General features: G+C 37.4%; 1 protein-coding gene across 3 annotated transcripts in view; it reads right to left on the bottom strand.

Moving 5' to 3' along the window:
* The window catches only part of BRAF (B-Raf proto-oncogene, serine/threonine kinase), a 161,485-nt gene extending 139,871 nt beyond the window's left edge, over positions 1-21,614 (bottom strand). For 2 of the 3 annotated variants that reach the window (XM_060305225.1, XM_030854010.2), the window contains exon 1: positions 21,408-21,614. In XM_060305225.1, coding sequence (XP_060161208.1) covers positions 21,408-21,527 — 120 coding nt within the window. In that variant the 5' untranslated portion in view covers positions 21,528-21,614. Of the gene's footprint in view, positions 1-20,472; positions 20,592-21,407 lie in introns of all 3 variants that reach the window. The other variant, XM_060305226.1, reaches the window with a different exon arrangement.
* Positions 21,615-23,381: the final 1,767 nt, after the last annotated feature.

Raw genomic sequence — 23,381 nt, 5'->3', positions numbered from 1 at the left:
AGTATTTTAAAACTTTAAACAAAAGAATGAATAAATATAACCAATTAATGTAAAGTATAAACTGTCATAAGGAAAAGAACTACTATTTATTGAGTACCTTCTATGTGCTGGGCACAATAATATGCTTAGTCCTTAGATGCATTATCATCTAATTCTAAAAGTAAATAATCGTTTGGATACAGTGGTTAAGAATTCGCACTTCTACTGCAGGGGGCATGGGTTTGATCCCTAGTCAGGGAACTAAGATCCCACACGCTGCGATTCAAAAAAAGAAAAATAGCAAACGTTGGTAAGGATGTGGAAAAATTGGCAGGCAAGAATTCTACCACTGAACCACCAATGCTTACAGGATGTGGAGAAATTGGAATTCTCGTTGTTGGTGAGAATGTAAATGGAATGCTGGTGGGAAAAGTTTGGCGGTTTTTTTGATATATGTCACCACAAGGATGGAACTTGAAAACATTAAGCTTAGTGAAATAAGACAGGCACAGAATGACAAATAATGTACGATTTCACTTATATGAGGTACCTAGAATAGGCAAATCCATAAAGACATAAAGTAGAATGGAGGTTACCAGGTGTTGGGAAAGGGAGAATGAAGGAATTATTTTTTAATGGGCAGTTTTTGTTGGGGATGATGAAAAATTGGGGGTATAGATAATGATGATGGTGATACAGTATTTTGAATGCCACTGAATTATATACTTATGAGTGGTTAAAATGACAAATACTATGTTATGTATATGCTAACACGAATTTTTAAAACATTAAATCATTCCTTGAGCCAATAAAAATTCATTAATCAGGACCCAATGCAGAAAAGAAAAAAATACATTTCACTTAGATATTGCAACTAGTAAAGCATTAAATACAAGGACTAAGATGCCTATCATTCAACATATGGAAGGACTGGGAATAAGGAGCAGCCACTGAACTAAGGAGTTAAAGGATACACTGCAAGTCAAAGGTCCAAAAACTGTTTGCTACTACTGCTTCTACATATCCATGAAGCTTGTAAACACAGGAATGCTCAGTCCAGACACCTCAACTGCTTCTATTTACTCAGATTTCACAACTCTGCTAACCAGCCAGAACAGCAGCAAAAAGAAAGCTTCCCTGTCCAATCTGGCTTCCAAATTGTGGGAATTCATCTAACTGAAAGAACCTAAACTGCATCCACATTTGATGAGAGGGAGTTCAGGAAATGCACTGTACTTCATCATTTGTAAGATGTTAAAGCATTTTGAAAAAGTGAAAATTGGGATGCATTTTACAATCAATAGCATATCATGGTTAACTAGCAATATTTTATTTCAGAAATGCAAAAGTAATGGTGAATCTAAGAATCAATTACATCTTAAATTTAATGAAAAATGTAACTTTAGCTCCCAAATTTAAAAAAAAAGCTCTAAAAGCTCTCCAAATAAAAACATGTTCTCATATTATCTTCTAAAATCTTTATATTTTTGCATTTCACATCCACGCATTTAATCTACCCAGAATTTGTGAATACTGTGAGGTAAAAATCCAAATTTATTTTTCCAGCACCATTTATTGAAAAGGGCATTCTTTTCTAATTTCCAACATCTATCTGTCATATATCAAGTAATCTATAAGTATAGGTTTTATTCTGTTTTGTTCCACTGGTCCTCCATCTATCACTAGACTACTGATGACAATGTCTTAATTACTACACTTTGTAATGTCTCAAAAACTGGAAAAGTTAGTCCTCCCATATTGCCTTCTTTGAGAGTGTCTTGGCTACTTTGGCCCTTTTTGGATTTTCCATATAATTTTAGAACCAGTTTTTTAAGTTCCACCGAAACAAACAAAAACCCTACTGTTTTGATTGGAACTGTATTAAATATATAAATCCATTTGGGGAGAATCATATCTATGCAATATCAGGTCGATCAACCCATGTAAATACATGGTATTTTGCTCCAAACAGCAGGTCTTCTAATAATTTATTTCAACAAGGCTCCTATAAGTCTTAGACTGTTTTTTAGACTTATCTCTGAGTACATATTTTCTATTCTATTGTGAAATTATACTGTTTTAGATTTTCCTTTCCTATTTGCTAGAATATAGTAATAAAAATGATCTTTCATTTTCCTAATCAGCAATCTTGTTAAACTCTTATTGTTTTTAACAATTTGTAGATATTTTTAGATTTTCTAAATACACACTCATGTTAAGTCTGTGAATAGTGATAGTTTTATTTCTTCCTTTCCAATTCTCAGGTTTTTAAAATTTCTTTTTCTTGTTTTAGTGAAGGTCACGACTTTTAGTATAACTTTGACTAGAAGTAGTTATAATGGACAATCTTGTCTCTCTCCCAATCTCAGAGGGAAAGCTTTCAATATTTCAACATTAATTATGAAACTTGATTTTTTTAAAGTAGATACCCTTTATCACATTAGATTTGTCTCAGGTTTTATGATTAATGAATGCTCAATTTTATCAAGCACTGTTTGCAACTATTCAGCAGATCATATGTTTCTTCTCTTCTAACCTGTTAAGATGGCAACACAAACATAAATTTATTTTTCTGGTATTAAATCTTACATTCCTAGGATAAATCTTACATTCCTAGGTCAAAATGCACTCTTGTTTTATTTAGATAGACAGATATCCTAATATCCTGTTTAGAAATTTTACATCTGTGTTCATGAATGGAAGTAACCTGGTAATTTTCTTTTATCATTTCTTCTTGTCTTGCTTTGGAATCAAAGTTGTGCTAACTTTGAAGAAGTTGAGAACATTTTGTCTCTCGCTGGTCTCTGGAAGAACATATGCAAGACAGAAATTTTCTTCCTTGAATGAAGGTAGAATTACTAGTTTTCTTTGGGGGAAAGCTTTGACTACTGGTTTTTTTTCAAAGTTTTTTTTTTTTTGATGTGAACCATTTTTAAAGTCTTTACTCAATTTGTTACAATATTGCTTCTGTTTTATGTTTTTTGGTTTTTTGGCCGCGAGGCATATGGGATCTTAGCTCCCTGACCACGGACTGAACCTGCACCCCCTGCACTGGAAGACGAAGTCCCAACCACTGGACTCCCTTGACTACTGGTTTTAAGCTGTGATACTACTTTCAAGTTTTCTGAATATTCTAAGAGTCAGCTTTGGTGTTATTTTTCTAAGAATTTGTCCATTTCTGTTAAGTTTTCTAATTAGTTGGCTTAAAGCCATTCATAATTCTGTCTTATGATCTTTTAAAATGTCTTTAGAGTATGTAATGATGTTCCCCCCGAGCCCCCTTCTTTTTTGCTCCTTGCTCTTGGTTATTCTATGACTTTTTTTCCTGATCACTATTCATTCGAGATTTATCCATTCCTCTTTTTAAAGAATCAATTCTGGCTTTGATAACGTTCTCTATTGTATGATTCTCCTCTGCATTATTGGTTTCCTCCTTTATTTTCCAGGTGTTTGTCAAAATTAAATTCCTGTGATAAATGGATATTGAAGTTGACAATTAATGAGATTTCTTATTTCGTAGTTGTACACATTTAAGACTCTGAATTTCTCTCCATGCATTATTTAGCTGCATTCTATAACTTTTTAATTTTGTTTCCATTGGGGGGAGTGACTGTTATATTTATCAAAACTTTTATTCTAATAGTACACCTATCTATCCTTTCCTTTTCCTTTTCCCTGTCCTTCTTTCCTTTACTACGACATTGATTTGTTAGGAAAAAACATCATGTATACTGTAGAAAGTCCCACTTTCTGGATTTGGTTGATTGCTTTCTCATGGATCACTTACCTTGTTCCTGTATTTCCCATAAGCCAGTAAGATCCAGAGGTTTGATTTAAAGATTTGATGAGATTCAATCTTTTTTTTTCCAATCAAGAATCTTTCATAGCTTGGTGCTGTGTATTTCCTACTTTTTTTTTTGTCAAGATCCTTTACATGTGAGGGACATAACGTCTGATTATCCCGTTTTTAATGATCTGAGATTGATCAAATTCCACAACTTGCCATCAAAATTTTGTATTCATCCAGTTCAAGGTACTTTCTAATTTCCATTGTGATTTCTTCCTTGATGCATGGATTAATTCAAAGTAGTTACACAATTTATAAACACATGACGCTTTTAAAATTACCCTACTGACAATTTTTAATAAAAATGCATTATGGAAAGAAAAGATGCTCTTTTTATTTCAATCTTTTGAAATTTGTTGAAACTTGTTTTAGACCTAGTATACAATTTTCCCCCCAAATATCCATATGTGCCTGAAAATGATGTGTAGTCTTCTACCACTGGGTGCAATAGGTTCTATACATCAGCTGGGTTAAGTTTGTTCATTGCGTTGTTCAAATATTTTAAATCCTACCTAACCTGTCTGCTTCTTGTATCAAGTAATGAGAGAAATGTTTAAAAACATCCCATTAAGACTATAAATCTGTCTACTTCTTGTAGTTTTGTTAATTTTTGCTATATGTATTCTGAAGCTATATTTCAGGCTATCCTATATGATTATTAAATCTTCCTAGTGAATCGCTCACTTTACATTTTGATGGGACTCTCCTGATTGCCAATAATGCCTTCTGCCATAATGTCTACTTTGCCTGATATTAATATAACCATACCATAGTCACTTTGTTAAAATATGCATGATCTTACTACAACTTTTACTTAGGTCCCAGATAAACCCCACATAACTAATTCTTTTTTTAATTTGGTCTAACAATCTTCGGCTTTTAAGTGAAGCATTTAATTCATTTAGTACTTAATGTAACTGGTGCTATGTTCAGATTTAAATCTACCCATCTTACTTTGTGCTATTTGTCCTACGTGCTCTTTGTTACCTTTCTTGCATTCTTTGGGATAAATTTTTTTTTATTCCATGTTTCTCCTCTCCTAGAAGTCATAAATCTAGGTTTTAGACTTATATTTAGCCTAGAAATTAACACATGCAATTATCAGTCAAGTCAATTAATACACTTTCTCCCAGAAAACAGAAGATCTCAGAACACAGCCTTCATTTGTCATATATTTTAATTAAGGCCTTACTAATATTTTATACAATGTTTAATTCAATTCATCCACATATTTGTCACTCTCTTTACTCTTCATTCCGTCTTATACCTCAACCTTTATTTGGAATCCTTCTGCCTGAAGTAGAAAACTAAACTGCCTTCAATTTTCTTTACAAAGGGCTGATGGATTTTGTTCAACTAGATGTTTATTTTGCCCCCATCCTTGAGGGGTATTTTTTTTTAAGTATAGAATTTATAAGTATAAACTGGAAGTTATTTTGAGAATATATATGATTTTCTGTTGAGAAGTCAGCTGTCAGTCCACGGTTGCTCCTTTGAAAGAAATTCTTCCTCTGGCTGCTTCTAAGGTTTTTCTCTTTGTATTTGGGTTTATGCCGTTTCACTATGTGATCTGAGTGCAGACTGCTTTTTATTTATATTGTTAGAAATTCACTGAGCTTCTTAAATGTATCAACTGGTTTCTCATCAAAACTAGAAATTTTTCAGCCAGAAATACCTTTACAAATATTACCTCGGTATCAATCTCTTTCTTCACTTTCTGGAGCTCTGATTTAATTATGTTAGATCTCACTCTGTCTTGCACGCCACTCAACATCTCCAATATTTTCCATATCTTTGACTCTCAGTGGCGCATTCTGGAAAGTTTCTTCTGCCTTACCTTCCAGGTAACTAATTCTTTCTTCAGCTAGGCATAATTTGTTAAATTTTCCCCTTAGGTATATTTGGCATAGTTTCATTTCTGAAATTTCTATTTGGTTTTTATCTCTCATTCCCTGCTTGTCTTCAAATATGTCTTTAATTCTTTAAACATAACAAAAAGCAACTGTTTTAACTCCGAAATTTGCGATATCTGAGAATTTTGTGGGTCCATTTATGCTCTCTAGTTCTTATTCACAGTGCTATTTCCATGCATGTTACTATATTTTTCTTTTTAAAAAAATTACCTCGAGGGACTTCCCTGGTGGCGCAGTGGTTAAGAATCTGCCTGCCAATGCAGGCGACATGGGTTCAAGCCCTGGTCCAGGAAGATCCCACATGCCACAGAGCAACTAAGCCCGTGTGCTACAACTACTGAGCCTCCACTCTGGAGCCTGTGAGCCACAACTACTGAGCCCACGTGCAACAACTACTGAAGCCCAGGCGCCTAGAGCCTGTGCTCTGCAACAAGAGAAGCCACACAATGAGAAACCCACACAGCGCAACGAAGAGTAGATCCCACTCGCCGCAACTAGAGAAAGTCCGTGCACAGCAACGAAGACCCAATGCAGCCATAAATAAATAAATAAATAAATTTATGAAAAATTTAAAAAATAAAAAACTTACCTCGAGGTATATGCACATAAAGAAAAACCACAATTATATATCAATTATATTTCAATTTTAAAACTACACAAATATTAACTATATTACTTGAATTCTACATCGTATTTCATATAATTTTGGTTTCTTTTTTTTTTTTTTTAAACTATGCTTGGTTACTTGTGACAATGTACTGTTCTTTGTCCCTGAAAAATTACTGGTGGCAATTCCCTCAGAATGAAGGGGACTTTCTCTACAGATGATTTGCCTTTCCTTTTGCCAGACCTTGGGAGTACTACCAGTCGGAAACAGGAACCATAATAAAAGGTCCCTGGATCACCCAGGCAGGACAAATCTAACTGCCAATCAGTGTGAGGGTTAAAACTATGGCCACAACTTGAAGAGTTTAATTAATTTCCTTTTTCTTGCCCTGCTCCAATCAACCCTACAATCCCCTAGATATTGTAATTGGTAGACAGTTCTCTTTCACCCTTAACCTAATGATGAAGTTCTTGGGTACCATCTTCAAATGGAGTTGTTCTCTTTTTGACTCTCATTCTGGATGAACTGTAGGCCTTGAATTCTGTCCTCTTCAACCCCATGAAGTCCACCAAAACTAAAGCCCAAATTCAAACAGACTGGCAACTGCCCCTAGGGCAAAAGCTACTTCATCATCTACTTATTTTTTTGGGTTTCTGCTTTTTTTCTATAATTTGGCCTGGGAACTCTCCACCAACTTTTCAGCTCTTCATTCTTTAAGATTTTTAAAAATAATTTTTCCAAGATTTTTAGTTGTTTTCATCAAAAGAGTTTATCCAAATAACCCAATCCACCATTACTGAAAACAATTCAATTTCCCCTTTATGACAACCATTTTGTAATACTTCTTGAAATTCAGTGATAACGTACATAAACACAACTTTAAAAGTCAATATAATTCCCTAATTGTACTTTCAAGCCTATGAAAGAAATTAATTTATAATAAATAATATTTACTTCAAAATGTGAAAGCAATTACTATAATAAACAACATAATGAGGGCATCAGGTGCTTGCATCTATACACAGAATCACTGTGACTGTGGTGGTTACAACTGTAGACTGAGGGAAAGAGTGTTTGAGTCATCAATTACTGTACGAGTGGCACTGCCATCAATTATGTGATTTTCTGAAGTGGTAAAGAACTCTTGATAAAGTTCTGATTGAAAACTTTAATATTCCTCCAATTTACGTGACAACTGAATTCCTGAAGCTTCTGGTGTACTCTATGAAAATAATGCTGCAAAAAAACAAAAAAATAATAATGCCTCATACATAAAACAAAGTTAGTTTCTAAGCTCACATCATTACGATCACTTTTTTCCCTACATCAAAGTCCAGCAACTCATTCTAAGTCATGTGCTTATTTGAACAGTTTTTAAATGTGCAGACTGTCTGGAACACTGTGGGATGGCTGACTTCCCTGGTCCTTGCTCATTAAATGCTAGTAAGTACCCTTTTCCCCCATCTTTGTAAAAACCAAAACACCTCCAAGTATTTAAAACCTTTCCTCTGGGGAAGAACTGCCCACATGCAAACCCTCTGGCTATAGAAAACACAGAGATGTACCACCAAGCTCTCCCTTCATGGAAGGAATTGCTGCCCAGCTGTGAGTACAGTCAGCAGACAGCCTCCAAATGTCACCTCCTTCAAGGTCCACCTCAACTGCAGCCCACATCTAGTGACCAAACAAGGAGAGGTATAAAGGCCCAGCCATTCTGCTCAATGTGGGACTGACAGGCAATCTCTCACTCTAGAGCTCCACGCTGATAGGCAAAGGTTTTGTGAAGCCTGCGTCACAATACAACTTTGTTGTCTGCTCAATCCTGCACCGTGCCTCTTCCTCTCACAGGTATTGATTCCGAATAAACATCTTGCACTGCAAAAAATGTCTCAGTATCTGCTTTCAAAGAACCCAACCCCCAACAGCGGCCTAGTATAACATCTGACTACCAAGTCTTTCTGTAAACATTTTTTGTTTGACCTCTTCCCATCTTGAATCTACCCTACAAACACTTACCAACTCAATCATCCTCAAACACTGCTTTTATCATTTTTTATTTTAAATCTCCACACTTTCATCCCACGGCATACAAAATAAAGTTAAAATTTTTTTCAGTCTGTCACTATTTTCCACAATCCAGTGCCATCAAATTTAGCCAAATTTTATTTTATACAATTCACCCAACTATACTCAGATTGTTCTGTTCCTTCAACAAAACTACCTTATGTATTTCCATCTCTAATTTTTTTCAAATTCTACTCCCACTGCCTATTACATCCGTTTTCCTTCCTTCTACCTGCCTAGGTTAAACACTAACTTCCATCAAGACCTTATTAGCCTATAATAACCTTCCATGTCTGAACTCCTCCTGCATTTATTGTTCTCCATCACCCACTCTGACACTTAATCACATAATGCCACGTGCATGCCCGCACACTCAGTTAAGAGTGTTCTTACCTTTTAGAAGTCTTCTTTTCCCTCCAAGAGAAATCTTAAGCACAATTCCAATACATTAACTTACGAAGTGTAACTACTTTGGCTGCAGCAGAAACTGCCTCCCTGACCCCCCAAACCTTTCACTGAGCTCTTCCTTGCCACACTCCCCACCCCTGAGAAAGTCTTTGAGGTAACCTTACAGCACCCAGGTGTTCATTTCTAAAGAGGAAAACAAAACCAAAAACAACCTAGTTTTACAGGACTGAAGAACTTAGGGCTTCAAAATAATTCTGAAAACAAACTGGAAAGCTGTGGTTAAGAACAAAAGTCTAGAGAAGAAAACTGTCACATTCCAGGTGAGTGAGAACTATGTGGACTAAGAGCACTGAAAAAGAATGCAATCATTTAAGTAGGATTAAGTACTGTTGGTAAGAAGCAATGAGAGAATAAATATGAAACCCACACGAGCCTTGACTACTTATCTATTTTACTGAAGTATAGCTGATTTACAATGTATTAGTTTCGAGTATACAGCAAAGTGATTCAGCTATATGTGTATGTGTATACATACACATAATATATATATATTCTTTTCCAGATTCTTTTCCATTATAGGTTATTACAAGATACTGAATATAGCTCCCTGTGCTATACAGTAGGTCCTTGTTGTTTATCTATTTTATATACAGTAGTGTGTATCTGTTAATCCCAAACTCCTAATTTATCCCTCCCTCCCCCTCTCTTTTCCCCTTTGGTGACCATAAGTTTGTTTTCTATGTCTGTGACTCTGCTTCTGTTTTGTAAATAAGTAAGCCTTGACTTTTAAAAGGTCTAGAACTGTACTGATCAAGGTAGCCACTAGCTAAGTGTGACTAAATTTAAATTAATTTAAATCAAATAAAATTTAAAAGCCAGTTCCTCAGTCCTACTATACACATTTTAAGTATACAATAGCCACATGTGGACATACTGGACAGCAGGGAACATTTCCATCATGGCAGATATTTTGACTGAACAGTGCTGGTCTAGAGGGAGTAGACAGATACCAACAAAAAACCTATAATACAATGAAAGTAAAATGATATAGGTATACCTCAGGATGCTATAAAAGCACAAAGTAGAAGCACCTAACTGGGCCTTGGAAAGAGGTTAAGGAAGGCTTCCTACAATAAGTGAACTAAGTCTGAAAGGTTTGGGGGATGGGTACGGGGAAGGAATCTATATTTCAGGCAGCAGGAAAAGCATGAGCAAAGACAGGTCAAATTTGGAGAGTTTTTAAAAGAAAATAACAGGATAGCAATTGCTTCACTATACAGTATAAAAATTAGACTACAATGGTGGGGATGCTATTCTATATAGACAAAACAATAAATATTCAAAAAAATTTCAAGAAAGAAAGAATTATTTTTAAAAAGAAAATTAGCAACCAGACCTCTCCAAATTTAGCTTACATTCATAGCAGGATAATGGCAGATACTTCATGAAGAAGTAATAATTCATGTTCTATTTCCCAATGCTTCTATGTTTGAGAGTCAAAATGAGAATGACTCATATCAATTATTAAATTGCTTTGGCAAGTTACAATGAACTTTGACCTGAGGACAAGTTAGGAGGCCCACAATGCTGTCTGGACATCAGCAAGTAAAATATTAAGTAACATAACCTAATATTGCCTATCAATTTCACTATTTGTTCCTAGTCCATTCACTCTCACATGGTCCCTAACAACTTTTAACACCTTCATCTTCCTCCTTACAACACCATATCCCCAAGACTTACTCTTCACTGATAACCTTGAGTCTTACTTCACCGAAGAAAAAAATGAAGCAACTGGAAGAGAACATGTACAGATTCGCAGCATTACATCTATCTACCTATCAGCATCACTATTCCACATATTCTGCCTTACCACTTATTATCAAAGGTAAAGTGTCTATGCTCCTACTGAGAGCCAACCCTTCCACTTGTACACCAAATCCCTCTCTCTTTTGCCTCTTCAGACATTGCTCCAGCAATTCTTCTCTCTCTCCTGAAATCACATTTTTACTCCCTAATGGTTCATTCTTACAATACAGGCCCTTATTTTTTTCATCAAAAAAAAATTCCTTGACCCCATCTCCTTCACTACCTATGGCCCCATTTCTCTTTTCCCTTTACAGGAAAAGTCTTCACTATCTTCATTTCCCCTCCTCTTCTCTTAGTATCACTCAATCAGAATATCTCTCTCAGCATCTCCTTGTGTAAATCATCAATACCACCAATACCTTAACTAGAGTGATAAATTCTTAGTCTTTATCTTACTTAACGTAGCATCAGGAGGAGAAGGATCAAGAGTTGCCAGTGAAAAGCAAGCAGCATATGAATGGCTATGACATAGAATAGTTATGACTTTATGACTAAACTTTTCTCTCAAATAGCCATCCATGATAACCAATAACCAAAAGTTTGATTCATAAATTCATGTAGAAACTTAAATTACGTGCCAAACTCAGTAGTAGAAAATCATCTGCAATAGAGTTACCAGAAGTTACACTGAACTAAATTCTTATGTATAATGAGACTTAAGATTGTGTAATTTATTATTAACATGAGAAGACATGTGCAGGAAGAATATATGGGTAGAATATTTCAAATCTTAGAAGAAAGCATGTAAAAACTAAGATGCAATAAACATTTTCAGTGGCTGTAAAACAGGAATGTAAGGACTATACTGAATCACAATGTCTTTCCTATCTGAAGGTCTCTGACACTATACCCATGGAAATATAGTAATATAATGTGTAAAAAATGAATTCTGAGTTATTTAGGAATAATTCACAATAGTTCTTTAACTTTTTATAGTAAAAAAAGTTACAAAGGCAATAATTGTTTGGGATTCATAGAAAAGGTAGGATTTTTTAAACATAATAAATGGGAATTAAATTACCTTCATACAACATTACCAGAAATTATGCTAATAAGAACACTTTAAAAATAAAACTCTCAAATTAGTAACTGTTGTGGGCTTTTCCCTCTATGCTACAGACAGATTTCTAAGTAGAGAGTATAAACTTTAAAACAGACGAAATGGGATTAGATCCAAGGTGACAAAACAAAATGAACAAACAAAAAACAGGGGTTCTAATAACTATTTACAATGTTACTGCTGGGCCTAGTAATCCTCTTTAATAGAGCACATCTATAAACTCAAACAGAAATTTACTTTGCAGGCTTCCCTGGTGGCGCAGTGGTTAAGAATCTGCCTGCCAATGCAGAGGACACAGGTTCGAGCCCTGGTCTGGGAAGATGCTACATTCAGCGGAGCAACTAAGCCCATGCGCCACAACTAGGAGCCTGCGCTCTAGAGCCCGCAAGCCACAACTACTGAAGCCCGCGTGCCTAGAGACCGTGCTCCACAATAAAAGAAGAAGCCACCTCAATGAGAAGCCCATGCACCGCAACGAAGTGTAGCCCCTGCTCGCTGCAACTAGAGAAAGTCTGCGCGCAGCAACCAAGACCCAGTGCTGCCAAAAATAAACTAATTAATTAAAAAAAAAAAAAAAAGAAATTTACTTTGCAAAATAAGTTCTGTAATGTAGCAAATACAGTTTAAAAATCCTAGGTCAATGGAGGAACAACCCCAAGCAGTATTTTAAACTGTTTCAAAATACCTATTTAAGGGAAGTGACTAATTCAAAGCATCCTAAAATTTTATTTAATTTAAGCTGTTCTGGAAATAAAAAGTCAAATTTTTCTGGTGTTATTAACTTAAAGGTTATATATTTAGTGAAAGAAAAAACGTAAAACAAGAGTAGAGTATTTCTTAATTTAAACACAAGGCATCTTTTACAATAAGGAGATGCATACTTTTTTTTAAACACACTAATTTTGGAACAACAGTTGAAAATAGTCTCCAAAATGTTATGGTTCTCTCTCCCTGTAAGTGCCATTTCCAAATTTGCAAGGTAGCCAAATACAATTAGACTACTACTACTTACAACATGAACGAAAGCCTGAACAGTGTCTACCTTCCCAATTGTCACATGACCCTGTACTTGTCAGATATTCAAGACTTACGCTCATTTTTAAGACTTAAGTCTTCCTTCCTTCATAATGAAACTTAAAAAACAAAAAAATCAGGAAACATGTTCATAATTATTAAGCAAAAATCATAACTAGAAATATCATTTTATATGGTAGGGAAGCCCTCCAGGCTAAGCAGTGAAAAGCTACTACCATTGTAATTTAAAACAAGGTAAAGGGTCCTATGGGTCCAAATGAAAAAGGCAGAAATATGACCAACAACCATCATATGCTTATCCTTAGTAACAACAATTTAATGATGCCTCTAAGTGTAATAAAGGTGCTAATTCTGGAACATCACAGAACATGACATAGGTTTCAAATGGAAAAACTCACGCTGAAGATGGAAAATGACACAGCTAGTATTATAAACTAGTATCCCCCACCACCTGATTGACATTTTCCATGACTTTTTTGGTGAATAAACATCTTGGCGTATTCACTTTCACCTAAATGTATCTTGATTACAGTTAACATTTTTGAAATACGGTGGGAAAAAAAGACATTGACTTTTTGGTGCCACCTATTAGGATATCGCCTTCATTTCTTACAAAAAAATTAATTTTGGATGAAGTATGTTTCTTTACCTGTCACTTTTCACAATCTCTCCACCAAATGATTCAAGATAGGGGTGTGTTAACTATATACCACAGTGAGTCTTAAGCTTTTTTTGAGTAGAAGACACCTTTAAGAACTGGAAGCAAATTATGTACCCTGTCCTTTCAAAAGACAATAGCACAAAAAATTTTAAAAATCAAATTTTAAAGTTCTAAAAATCCTATGAACTGGATCTACCTAATTTTAAGACTGAACTATAGGGACTTCCCTGGTGGCACAAGGGATAAGACTCCGAGCTCCCAATGCAGGGGTCCCGGGTTCAATCCCTGGTCAGGGAACTAGATCCCACATGCATGCTGCAACTAAGAGTTCGCATGCCACCACTAAGGACCCCACGTGCCGCAACTAAGGAGCCAGTGAGCCGCAACTAAGATGCAGAGCAACCAAATAAATAAATATTAAAAAAAAAAAAAGACTGAACTGTAAAGCAATCAAGACATTGTGGTACCAAAGACATATATGTCAATAAAACAGTATAAAACTCACAAACATAATCAAATGATTTCAATAAAAGTGCCAAGGTAATTCAACAGAAAAAGGTTAGTCTCTTCAAAAAAGGTGAAACTGGACATCCATATGAAAAGGAATGAACAAACCTTAACCCTTACCTCACAATACATATAAAAAATAACTCCAAATGGATGATAGACCTAAATGTAAAAGCTAAAACTGTAAAACTTCTAGAAGACAACATGGGAGAAAATTTTATGACCTTAAGTTAGGCAAAGTTATACTGGGTAGGACACAAAAAGCATGAACTCTAAAAGAAAAAATTGATAAATTGGATTTCATCAAAAATAAAACTTCTACTCTTTAAAGGACACTTAGGAAAATGAAAAGACAAGCCATAGACTGGGAGGCATGTGCAAAACACATATCTGATACAAAGAACTTGTATCTAGAATATGTATATAGTACTCTTACAACTCCATAATAAGAAGGTAAATACAGAATAAAAAGATGTGAATGGGTACTGCACCAAAGAAAATACATGGGTAGTAAATAAGCATATATACAGATGTCCAACATCATTAGTCATTAGGAAAATACAAATTAAAACCACAATACTGCATACATACTAGAATGGCTAAAACTAACAAGACTGACATGACAAGGGTAGAGTTTGGAACTCTCATTCATTGTGGGTGGCAACGCAAAATGGTTTCTATTGCTTTAGAAAAGTTTAGCACTTTCTTATAAAGTTAAATATCAATATATACTTACCATACGACCCATTAGTCCAAGCTCTAGGTCCTTACTCAAGAGAAATAAAAATGAGTGTCTACACAAAACCCGAACCCAAACATTTATAGCAACCTTAATAACTGTTGAAAACTAGAAAGAACCCTACTACTCATCAACTGGTAAATGTAGAAATAAGTCATGCTACATCCACACGATACTACTAAGCAATAAACAAACTAATTACTGATACAAGCAACAACATGGGTGAATCTCAAAAATATCAAACTAAATGAAAGAAGCCAAATACATAAGACCACATCCTGTATGTTTTCATGTATATGACTTTCTAGGAAAGGCAAAGCTAGAGATCAGACCAGTGTTTGCCAGGGGCTGGAGGTGGGGTGGGGAGGAAAATGAATGCAAAGAGGAACTGGGGAACTTTTCCATCAAAAGTTCTATCTCTTGACTGTGGCAGTAGTTACATGAGTATATACATTTGTCAAAACTCATCAAACTGTGTGTTTAAAATGGTACATTATAGTATGTGTAAATTATATCCCAATAAACCCGATTTTTAAAAAGCAGTTATGAACTTTCTATAGAACTCTAACCCACACCTTAATTTCAGAACCTCAAATATGATATACTTAGTCTCCCCTAGACCAGGAGTCTGAAAACTTTGGCCCATGAACTAAATCTGGCCCACCACCTGTTTTTTGTACAGCTCACAAACTAAGAATGGTTTTTACATCTTTAAATGAAAAAAAAAAGAATATTTCATGACACATTCAAATTTCAGTGTCCATAAATAAGTTTTATTGGAACACAGTCACACTTATTCATTTACATATTGTCTATCAGCTGCTTTTACACTGCAATACCATTTTTCAGTCTGTTCAGTCCTTGTGACAGAGACAGAGCAGTTAGACCCACAATAACTAAAATATTTACCACTTGACCATTTACGCAAGTCCGCTGACCACTGCCTTAAACACAAGTTGTTGAAATTTTCTACACAGATTATTACACTTAGGAAGATTCATGTCAGCACAGATCTCCCTTCCATACACAGTAGCTCTAACATTTTTACAGCCATTAAGCCTTTTTTTTTTTCAAGGAAACCAACAAGTAATGCAGATAAATGAAGAACTTCAATAGTTAAGGTGTAGTGGGACTAAATAGAGCCTTGAGGTAACATCTGAAGAAAGTCCTTGATAGCCTCAAAACAGTGTTTTTCCAACTGTGTGCTGCAACTAGATGGTTGTCAATTTAATAAATTGATTTTATGAGCAGCTTTTAAAAAAAGAGAACTGAATGGTATAGAAAAATCAGAGTGCACCATATCTAATAGGGTTTCATTCACTATTTAAAAAAAATTTTTTTAACTAAGGTATAGTTGATTTACAATATTATATTAGTTTCAGGTGTACAACATAGTGATGGAAAAATTTTACAGATTATACTCCATTTAAAGTTACTATAGGGTTTCCCTGGTGGCGCAGTGGTTAAGAATCCGCCTGCCTATGCAGGGCACACGGGTTCGAGCCCTGGTCCGGGAAGATCCCACGTGCCGCAGAGCAACTAAGCCCGTGCTCCACAACTACTGAGCCTGTGCTGCAGAGCCCACAAGACACAACTACTGAAACCCGTGTGCCTAGAGCCCATGCTCTGCAACAAGAGAAGCCACCACAATGAGAAGCCCGCACACTGCAACGAAGAGTAGCCCCCGCTCACCGCACCTACAGAGACCCCGCGTGCAGCAATGAAGACCCAACACAGCCACAAATAAAAAAATTAAAATAAATAAATAAAGTTACTATAAAATATTGGCTATATTCTCTGTTTTGTACACATTAACTCTTTCACTAACTGAGTATGTACGTGCCAGATGAGGATTAAAAAAATGTACAAAACAGACAAAAACTGCTTCATGTATATAGGTATTAGAGCAACTCAAAATCTGTATTTCTTACAGTGCTAATGTTGTTTTTTAAAAGCGGTGCTAGAGCTCTATAGTAATTGGAAAACCACCGCCCTACAGTACATTTGTTCCCAAAGTGCTGTCAATAACTGCAGCTACATTACAAGAATGAAAATGATGTTTCATTTGATGTTACAGAGCTTCCAGAAGATATAAAGTTAATTGAGTTCAGAGCAATTTTTATATTCTTTATCAAGGGCATTCCCAGGATGCAGAAAGAAATGTAATGTTATTGAGCATCACTTTCCCTCTATAAGCATAGTCCTGATATGGGAAGGAACAAGAATAACAGTTTTTTAAGACCAAGAGAAAACATGGAAACCAAAATAATCTCAGAGGGTAGAGGGGAAAAAAAAATAACTGCTTACTGTTAGGGTGGAGGCTGTATTAAAGAGTTTCTTCTGACTACCCTGCTAATTATGCATAACAGTAAATTGGGTTGGTAGACAAAAGAAAGCTGAAAAATAAAAACTACCTCCCAGAACATGTCAACGTCTCCACCAAATATTAAAGGAAGGAATGGAAGAAATGAAGCTAAATTTTTGGTTCTTATATTAAGTATCTACAACACTATGACTATGAAAGCACTGCTTATGAAACAGAAAAGCTCCTAAACAGGCTCTTCTATTTTGAATTCAGAAGTTGTTTAACTATTGCTGATCCTGACTTTACAGAATAACCAATGTAGATCAACTGGACAAAGAGAATGAGTAAAGGACTTAAAACAATTCAACTTTTGAGGAAGACAAAGTCCAGTAAGAGCCACTGACTATAAAGGCTTATTTCAAAGATAATTTGAGGCAGAAATATAGGAAGCACAGGAACATACTGAATTTCATAAAAGAGGATTATGACACAAAATGTCCACTAAGTATTCAGCTAAATTAATATCAAGATGTCAAATTAAAAAAACACACTTTTGCATTTCTAAAGGAGAAAAACAGCTTTATGGTTGGAGAAACACGAAGAACACTTAAGAGCTGTCTCATTCTTTAACAAGGTAAGCATCAAGTCTTAGAAAATGCTAACAAAGCAATGTAGCCTGCTCCCTCCCTTTCTTCCCTACCACTCACAGAACATAGGTTTCCAGTTGTTAAGACCTGATCAGCTTCCTAAACAGGAAAGCCAGAGACAGGGAATCAAGATAAATCAGACTTCTCTAACCTGTTACCTTAATATAATTTTTCTGGCCTATTATCTAAATACAATTAAATCAAGTTTGCTTTCAGGTTCTACTACATTCAAGGATTCAAGTACTCAGTTCCAACGTTCCTTTCTTAATCCGTTTACTGACAATCAATTCCTTTAATAGTCAGCATATATAAGTGACTGATATCAGAAAAAATTTCTAAATAAAGGAAGAGGTGAGCAGATGCCTAAAGAAGGGAGTTTATTAAATGATAAGAGAGGGCTTCCCTGGTGACACAGTGGTTAAGAGTCTGCCTGCCAATGCAGGGGACGCGGGTTCGTGCCCCGGTCCGGGAGGATCCCGCATGCGGTGGAGCGGCTGGGCCCGTGAGCCATGGCCGCTGAGCCTGCGCATCGGAGCCTGTGCTCTGCAACGGGAGAGGCCACAACAGTGAGAGGCCCGCGTACCGAAAAAAAAAAAAAAAAAATTACAAAACCACATACATTAGACAAGCATGAAAAAGGAGTATATGGATACACACTAAAATGTTTATAGTAATTCTATCTTAGTGGCAAGATTACAGTTTCTAAAACTTTTTGTACTTACATTTTTCTAATTTTTCAATAATAAATGTGCTTTTACTCTGAGAAACTTTTTAAAACCTGTATTTTACTGTCAAGTAAGGTAATTCTTTTTTTTTTTTTTTTTTTTTTTAACGGTACGCGGGCCTCCCACTGCTGGGGCCTCTCCCGTTGCGGAGCACAGGCTCCGGACGCACAGGCTCAGCGGCCATGGCTCAGGGGCCCAGCCGCTCCACGGCATGTGGGATCTTCCCGGACCGGGGCACGAACCCATGTCCCTTGCATCGGCAGGCAGGCTCTCAACCACTGTGCCACCAGGGAAGCCCAAGGTAATTCTTTAGACACATTTTTTTCATTTCTTTCCATGCACTTGACAATTATATCTCTTTAAGTGCATAGAAGACAGTTCAATTAAAAGACCACAGTACATTTCAGTTTCCAGTGGATAAACAAATACCAACTTCAAACTTAAAAATTATTTCTTGGAGTACTTTATTCTGCCATCCATAACACTGATATCTATATTAGAAAGAGATTCATTTTTAACCCTTTATCCCCCCCAAATACATTTATTATAAGTTCCTGTAAGAAAATATGGAGGAAAAACTACTATTCATCATTAACCATTAAAACCTGGGTGGAGGAGGCAGTGGGAAACACTACTAAGTAATTAAAATTAGTTGAGTATCCTTATGGTTTCAAGAGATACTAATATGCCTTCCAGTTACTGCCAATTTAAACTTGAGGTTTAAATTCATCTAGCCTAGAGGTTCTCAAGTACTGATACATAACTGCCCAGGAAGTGTGCCAAATAACAGAAATTCATGGCCCTAGCTCTCACCTACCGAATCAGAATCTTCAGAGAGTAGAGCTCAAATAATCTGGCCGTTTCAAATAAGATAGCGGACACTGTACTTAACAAAAGCCTTCTCTATATCATTACAAACTGTTCTAATAACTCTCAAACAAAGTTCTCAACGAAAACAATGTTATAATCAGAGAAATACGATTTCATAACCCATGTCCATTAATTTACCCATTCTTCTAGATACAATTCAATAAAACCACACTTGCACTACAGAGTAAAGCAAGCCTAGAGGCACCTGTGCAGAGTAAGACAAAGGCATATCCGATTCATGGAAAAAATAGACAGCAGATGTGACCCCTAGTATTTATCCATTAAAAACAATGTATCCTAAAAATAAATTTCCATGTCAACGGAACAAAGCTGTTTATAAATAAGAAGGAATGTGGAGGTGTGGGGAAGACAAGAGGAAGCTTCAGCGAGTAAGTACCAAAAGCCAGGAAACAAGGCAGAATGAATGGCAACTGGGGACAAGGAAAACAGAATAAACTAGGAAATGGAAGAAGGAAAGAGTGCTACTTAAAATCCAAGAAGTTGGGGGAAATGAACAGATATTAGAGGAAACTGATCTGAGCAGAAATGCAAACAGAAAAGTAAGCGGAAAGTGGTATAAAAGATATATATATTCATAAAAGATATATATATGTATGTATACATGAGAAATTTAGATGAGATCAAATGATGGTACAGAACACATCTTGGGCATAGATGGAAGTGGTATAAGAGAATGAAAAACAAATATTATTGTGAACAAACTGATACTGAATAGAGCAACCATATCTAATGAATTTCCAAAGTAAAGTTGATGAAGCAGGAAAAAGAGAAGTGCATTGACTGAAGAACGAGACGTTATGAGAATTGGGAAACAAAATGTAAGTACTGTAGTAGAAAGGAATGAACTTTGAGCAAAGCCAACGGAGCAAGTCACATTATCTAATCAATAATTGTAAAGCACAGTTATTATACCATATATTATCTCATTATTTGTAAAGTACAATAAAGTGTATTATTTTATGTAATACAATACCAAACACTAAATGTAATAAATTTTACGTAACAAAAACCAAAGTGTAAATAAAGTCATTTGACAAGGTGATAAGAGGCTAAATAATGGCTGAGAGAAGCAAGGACTGAAGACGAAAAAGTAAAAGAAAAATATTGGGACAAAAAGGAAGACAACGGAAAGAAATCAATCACACCTATTTTTTTTAAAAAAAGAGTAGAAATAAACAAGGAGGTGTGGATGCACAATAGAAGTGCAAGTGAAACCTGACGGGATCTTGACAGCTTCACGATTCAGAAAGTAAGTAGCTCCAAAGCGTTCAGAAGGATTTGTGACGATAACAACGTTAGCGAGCGGTGAAATGAAGTAGAAGGCCTCAACAGGACTAAGATAAGAGAAATGCAAAAATGGTCTTAAGTAGAAGCTGAGGTTAGAAGGCAGGCAGGTCCGACCACTGGCAAAGGAGCGGGGCGGCAGATGGAACTGGGATGGGGGTTACCGGTCGGCGACAGAACACTGACAAACATTAGGAATCGGGGGCCTGAGACCGGGATGGGAGAAAGAACGGAAACAGTGGCATTTAGGGTTAAAAAAGTAAAGACCATCCGCTGGTTAAAACAGGTGAAGAGCAATCTCCCCTAACAAGTAGAGAAGTGTAAGGGAGGGCAGCGGCCTGAAAAGAGGCAGAGTCAGGGAGAGTAGAGAGGGAATGATCGCCCCATCATCACCGTGACCGTGTAATAATTACATACAACGCTAACTCGGGCTGGGGTCCCGGCCCCGGCTACTGACCGACATCTTCCACCCAGATGCCGCCGCCAGCCTCCCCCGCCCCCCACTCAAAATAAAGAAAACATCCAGCAGACGCGAGGCTGGCTACCTTCAGCCAGCCGTGACCTTCTCGGACCAACCCTGAGTCTCGCCCCCTATTGATAGCCTCCTGCTCCACCACCGCTGCCCGAATCCCTCAAGCCCCAAGTGCGGGCCAGGGAAAACCCCCTGGGCCATTGTGTGTGTTTACGTAGCGAGGAGCTGCATGACGGAGAGGCACAGAAGGGGAATGCCCGTCTCCCAGCCCGCAGCGCCCAGAAGGGAAGGTGGCTGAGGGCACCAGAGCCCCCACCGCCACCTCTCTCCCCAAAATAAACACCAGCCAGCCGAGCCCCGAGACGGGAGGGGTGCAGGGCGCGCCGGCACTCACCTCCTCGGGAATGGCCGGGTCCGCAGCCGAAGAGGCCGCGGCGCCGGCCTCGGGCTCCATGTCCCCGTTGAACAGAGCCTGGCCCTGCTCCGCGCCGCCGCCGCCGCTCAGCGCCGCCATCTTATAACCGAGAGCCTGGCCCGAGCGACCGCTGCTGGGCGGGGAGGGGGAAGGGAGGAGGAGGGCGGGGGGAGACGGAGGCGGAGGGCGGGGGGCGGCGGGGAGGGACGGCCCGGGCGGCGCCTGCGGCGGGAGGGCGCCTGGGCCACCTCGGGAACCGGCCTGCTGCCCCCGGCGCGGCTGAGCCTGAGGGGATTGGGGGAAGGACGCTAAGCGAGGGGCGGGGGCAGGGGGCGGAGACGACTGGAAGTCGCCGCGGCAACGGCGTCACCCGCGTGTCACGGTCGTGACGTCACCTGAGGTGCGTGACGTGATCCTCGGAGCGCCCTGGCGCCGTCGTCAGGGGAGGGTATCTTGCCCTTCTGCTCACCTCCCAGCTCACACGTTTCCTCCGCTCGGCCGTTTCCATGGCTCCGATTAATTCTCTTCTCCGTCCTAAGCCTGTTCTGTAATGTAGGATTTACTAGAAGAGGAGGATGGTGTTCGAGAAGAGGTTGAAATCCTAGAGGGAGAAAGACGGGAAGCCCATACTACTTGTGTTATTTCCATTATAACGAACGTCTCCGTGTCATAAAAATAAGACTTGAAACCCCGAGGTAGCAATAGTCAAGCAGAATTTGATAGAAATAGATTTAGGTAAAGACAAGTTACGAGAATGATGCTTGGATCCTTTTCATTAAAGGATTTGGCCTGTTAATAAAGTGGGTCTAAATGGAAGTCTAAAAGCTTTTCTTTTTTTGCTTCATCGTTCAGGAATAAAATGTTTAGTCTATTTTTCGTTTCCCAGATTCATTCAACAAATGTCAGTGGGTCGCTTTCTATGTTCTAGAGCCTGCACAAGGCATGGAGCATTCTAGACATTTGAAGCATCCAAACTTGAATCATTTTTATTTTTAAGAAAATCATTCAAAATATTTTAAATACTTTTGTCCTGCTCATAAACAATATTCCAAGGAATTCCTTATGCCAAATATGCATGAAAACAAGAGAAGAGAGGTAAATTACCTTTGAGAGGCCCAATTACAGAATGGAATTAGTTAAAGAAACCCAATTTATTATTAAAAACACATGTATGTGAAAGGAAAGGGGAATATGAAAGGGAAAAAAATCTAAGGAAGGGAGAAATAGGAGTGAGAAACAGTGGAAGTTACTGTGAGCTCCAAATGGTGTGCAGTTAATCACAAAGTAATGTAAACATCAAGTCATGAGAAGCTTTAAGTGTACTACCCATAGGGGGAAAGTCACCAGTGACCTTCTTGTATTCACCATGATTCAAGAGATAGAAAGCCATCCTACTGACTTCTGAAGCAGAATGTCTGTGTAAGGATAGAGTTACCATGAGCCCAGGAGCAGACCCTTACTCCCAAGGTAAGGAGTTGTGTATGAGACTGCTTGTTTAATCAGGATATTAATATTACCCTACATTGAAAAATACAAAATACCACCTATAGAATGAGCATGGTATGCTTTGTTAGCTTCTTTATACTTTCCCTTCCAAGTAGAGAAGTCGCCTTGAGGCACTAAATTTAAATCAAAAGGTGGCTTGACAAAGGTAGTGTAAATGAAGATTATCCTAAGGGATAATGTCATCAAGCTATACTAGTCTGAAGCACCCTTCTTTACTATAAGGAAATCTAAGCAGACAAACAGAACCAGCAGCCAGTCATGGCACATTTTCCCCTTGATGCCATCAGAAATACAATTAGCAGAGTTTTAAAAAATTCTCTAACAGTCCTATTTCATTTTCTAAAAATCAGCCCCTAGAAATATTATATCATTATAACACTTCTTCATAACATTTAAAACTCCTAAGGTTTTTATTCCATTGGTTTCATTTTAAAGTATAGCCTTCTT

This window comes from Globicephala melas, chromosome 9, assembly GCF_963455315.2.
Source record: "Globicephala melas chromosome 9, mGloMel1.2, whole genome shotgun sequence".
Lineage (NCBI taxonomy): Eukaryota > Metazoa > Chordata > Mammalia > Artiodactyla > Delphinidae > Globicephala > Globicephala melas.
The sequence above is the reverse complement of the archived record's forward strand: the minus strand, read 5'-3'. Positions and strand labels throughout refer to the sequence as shown.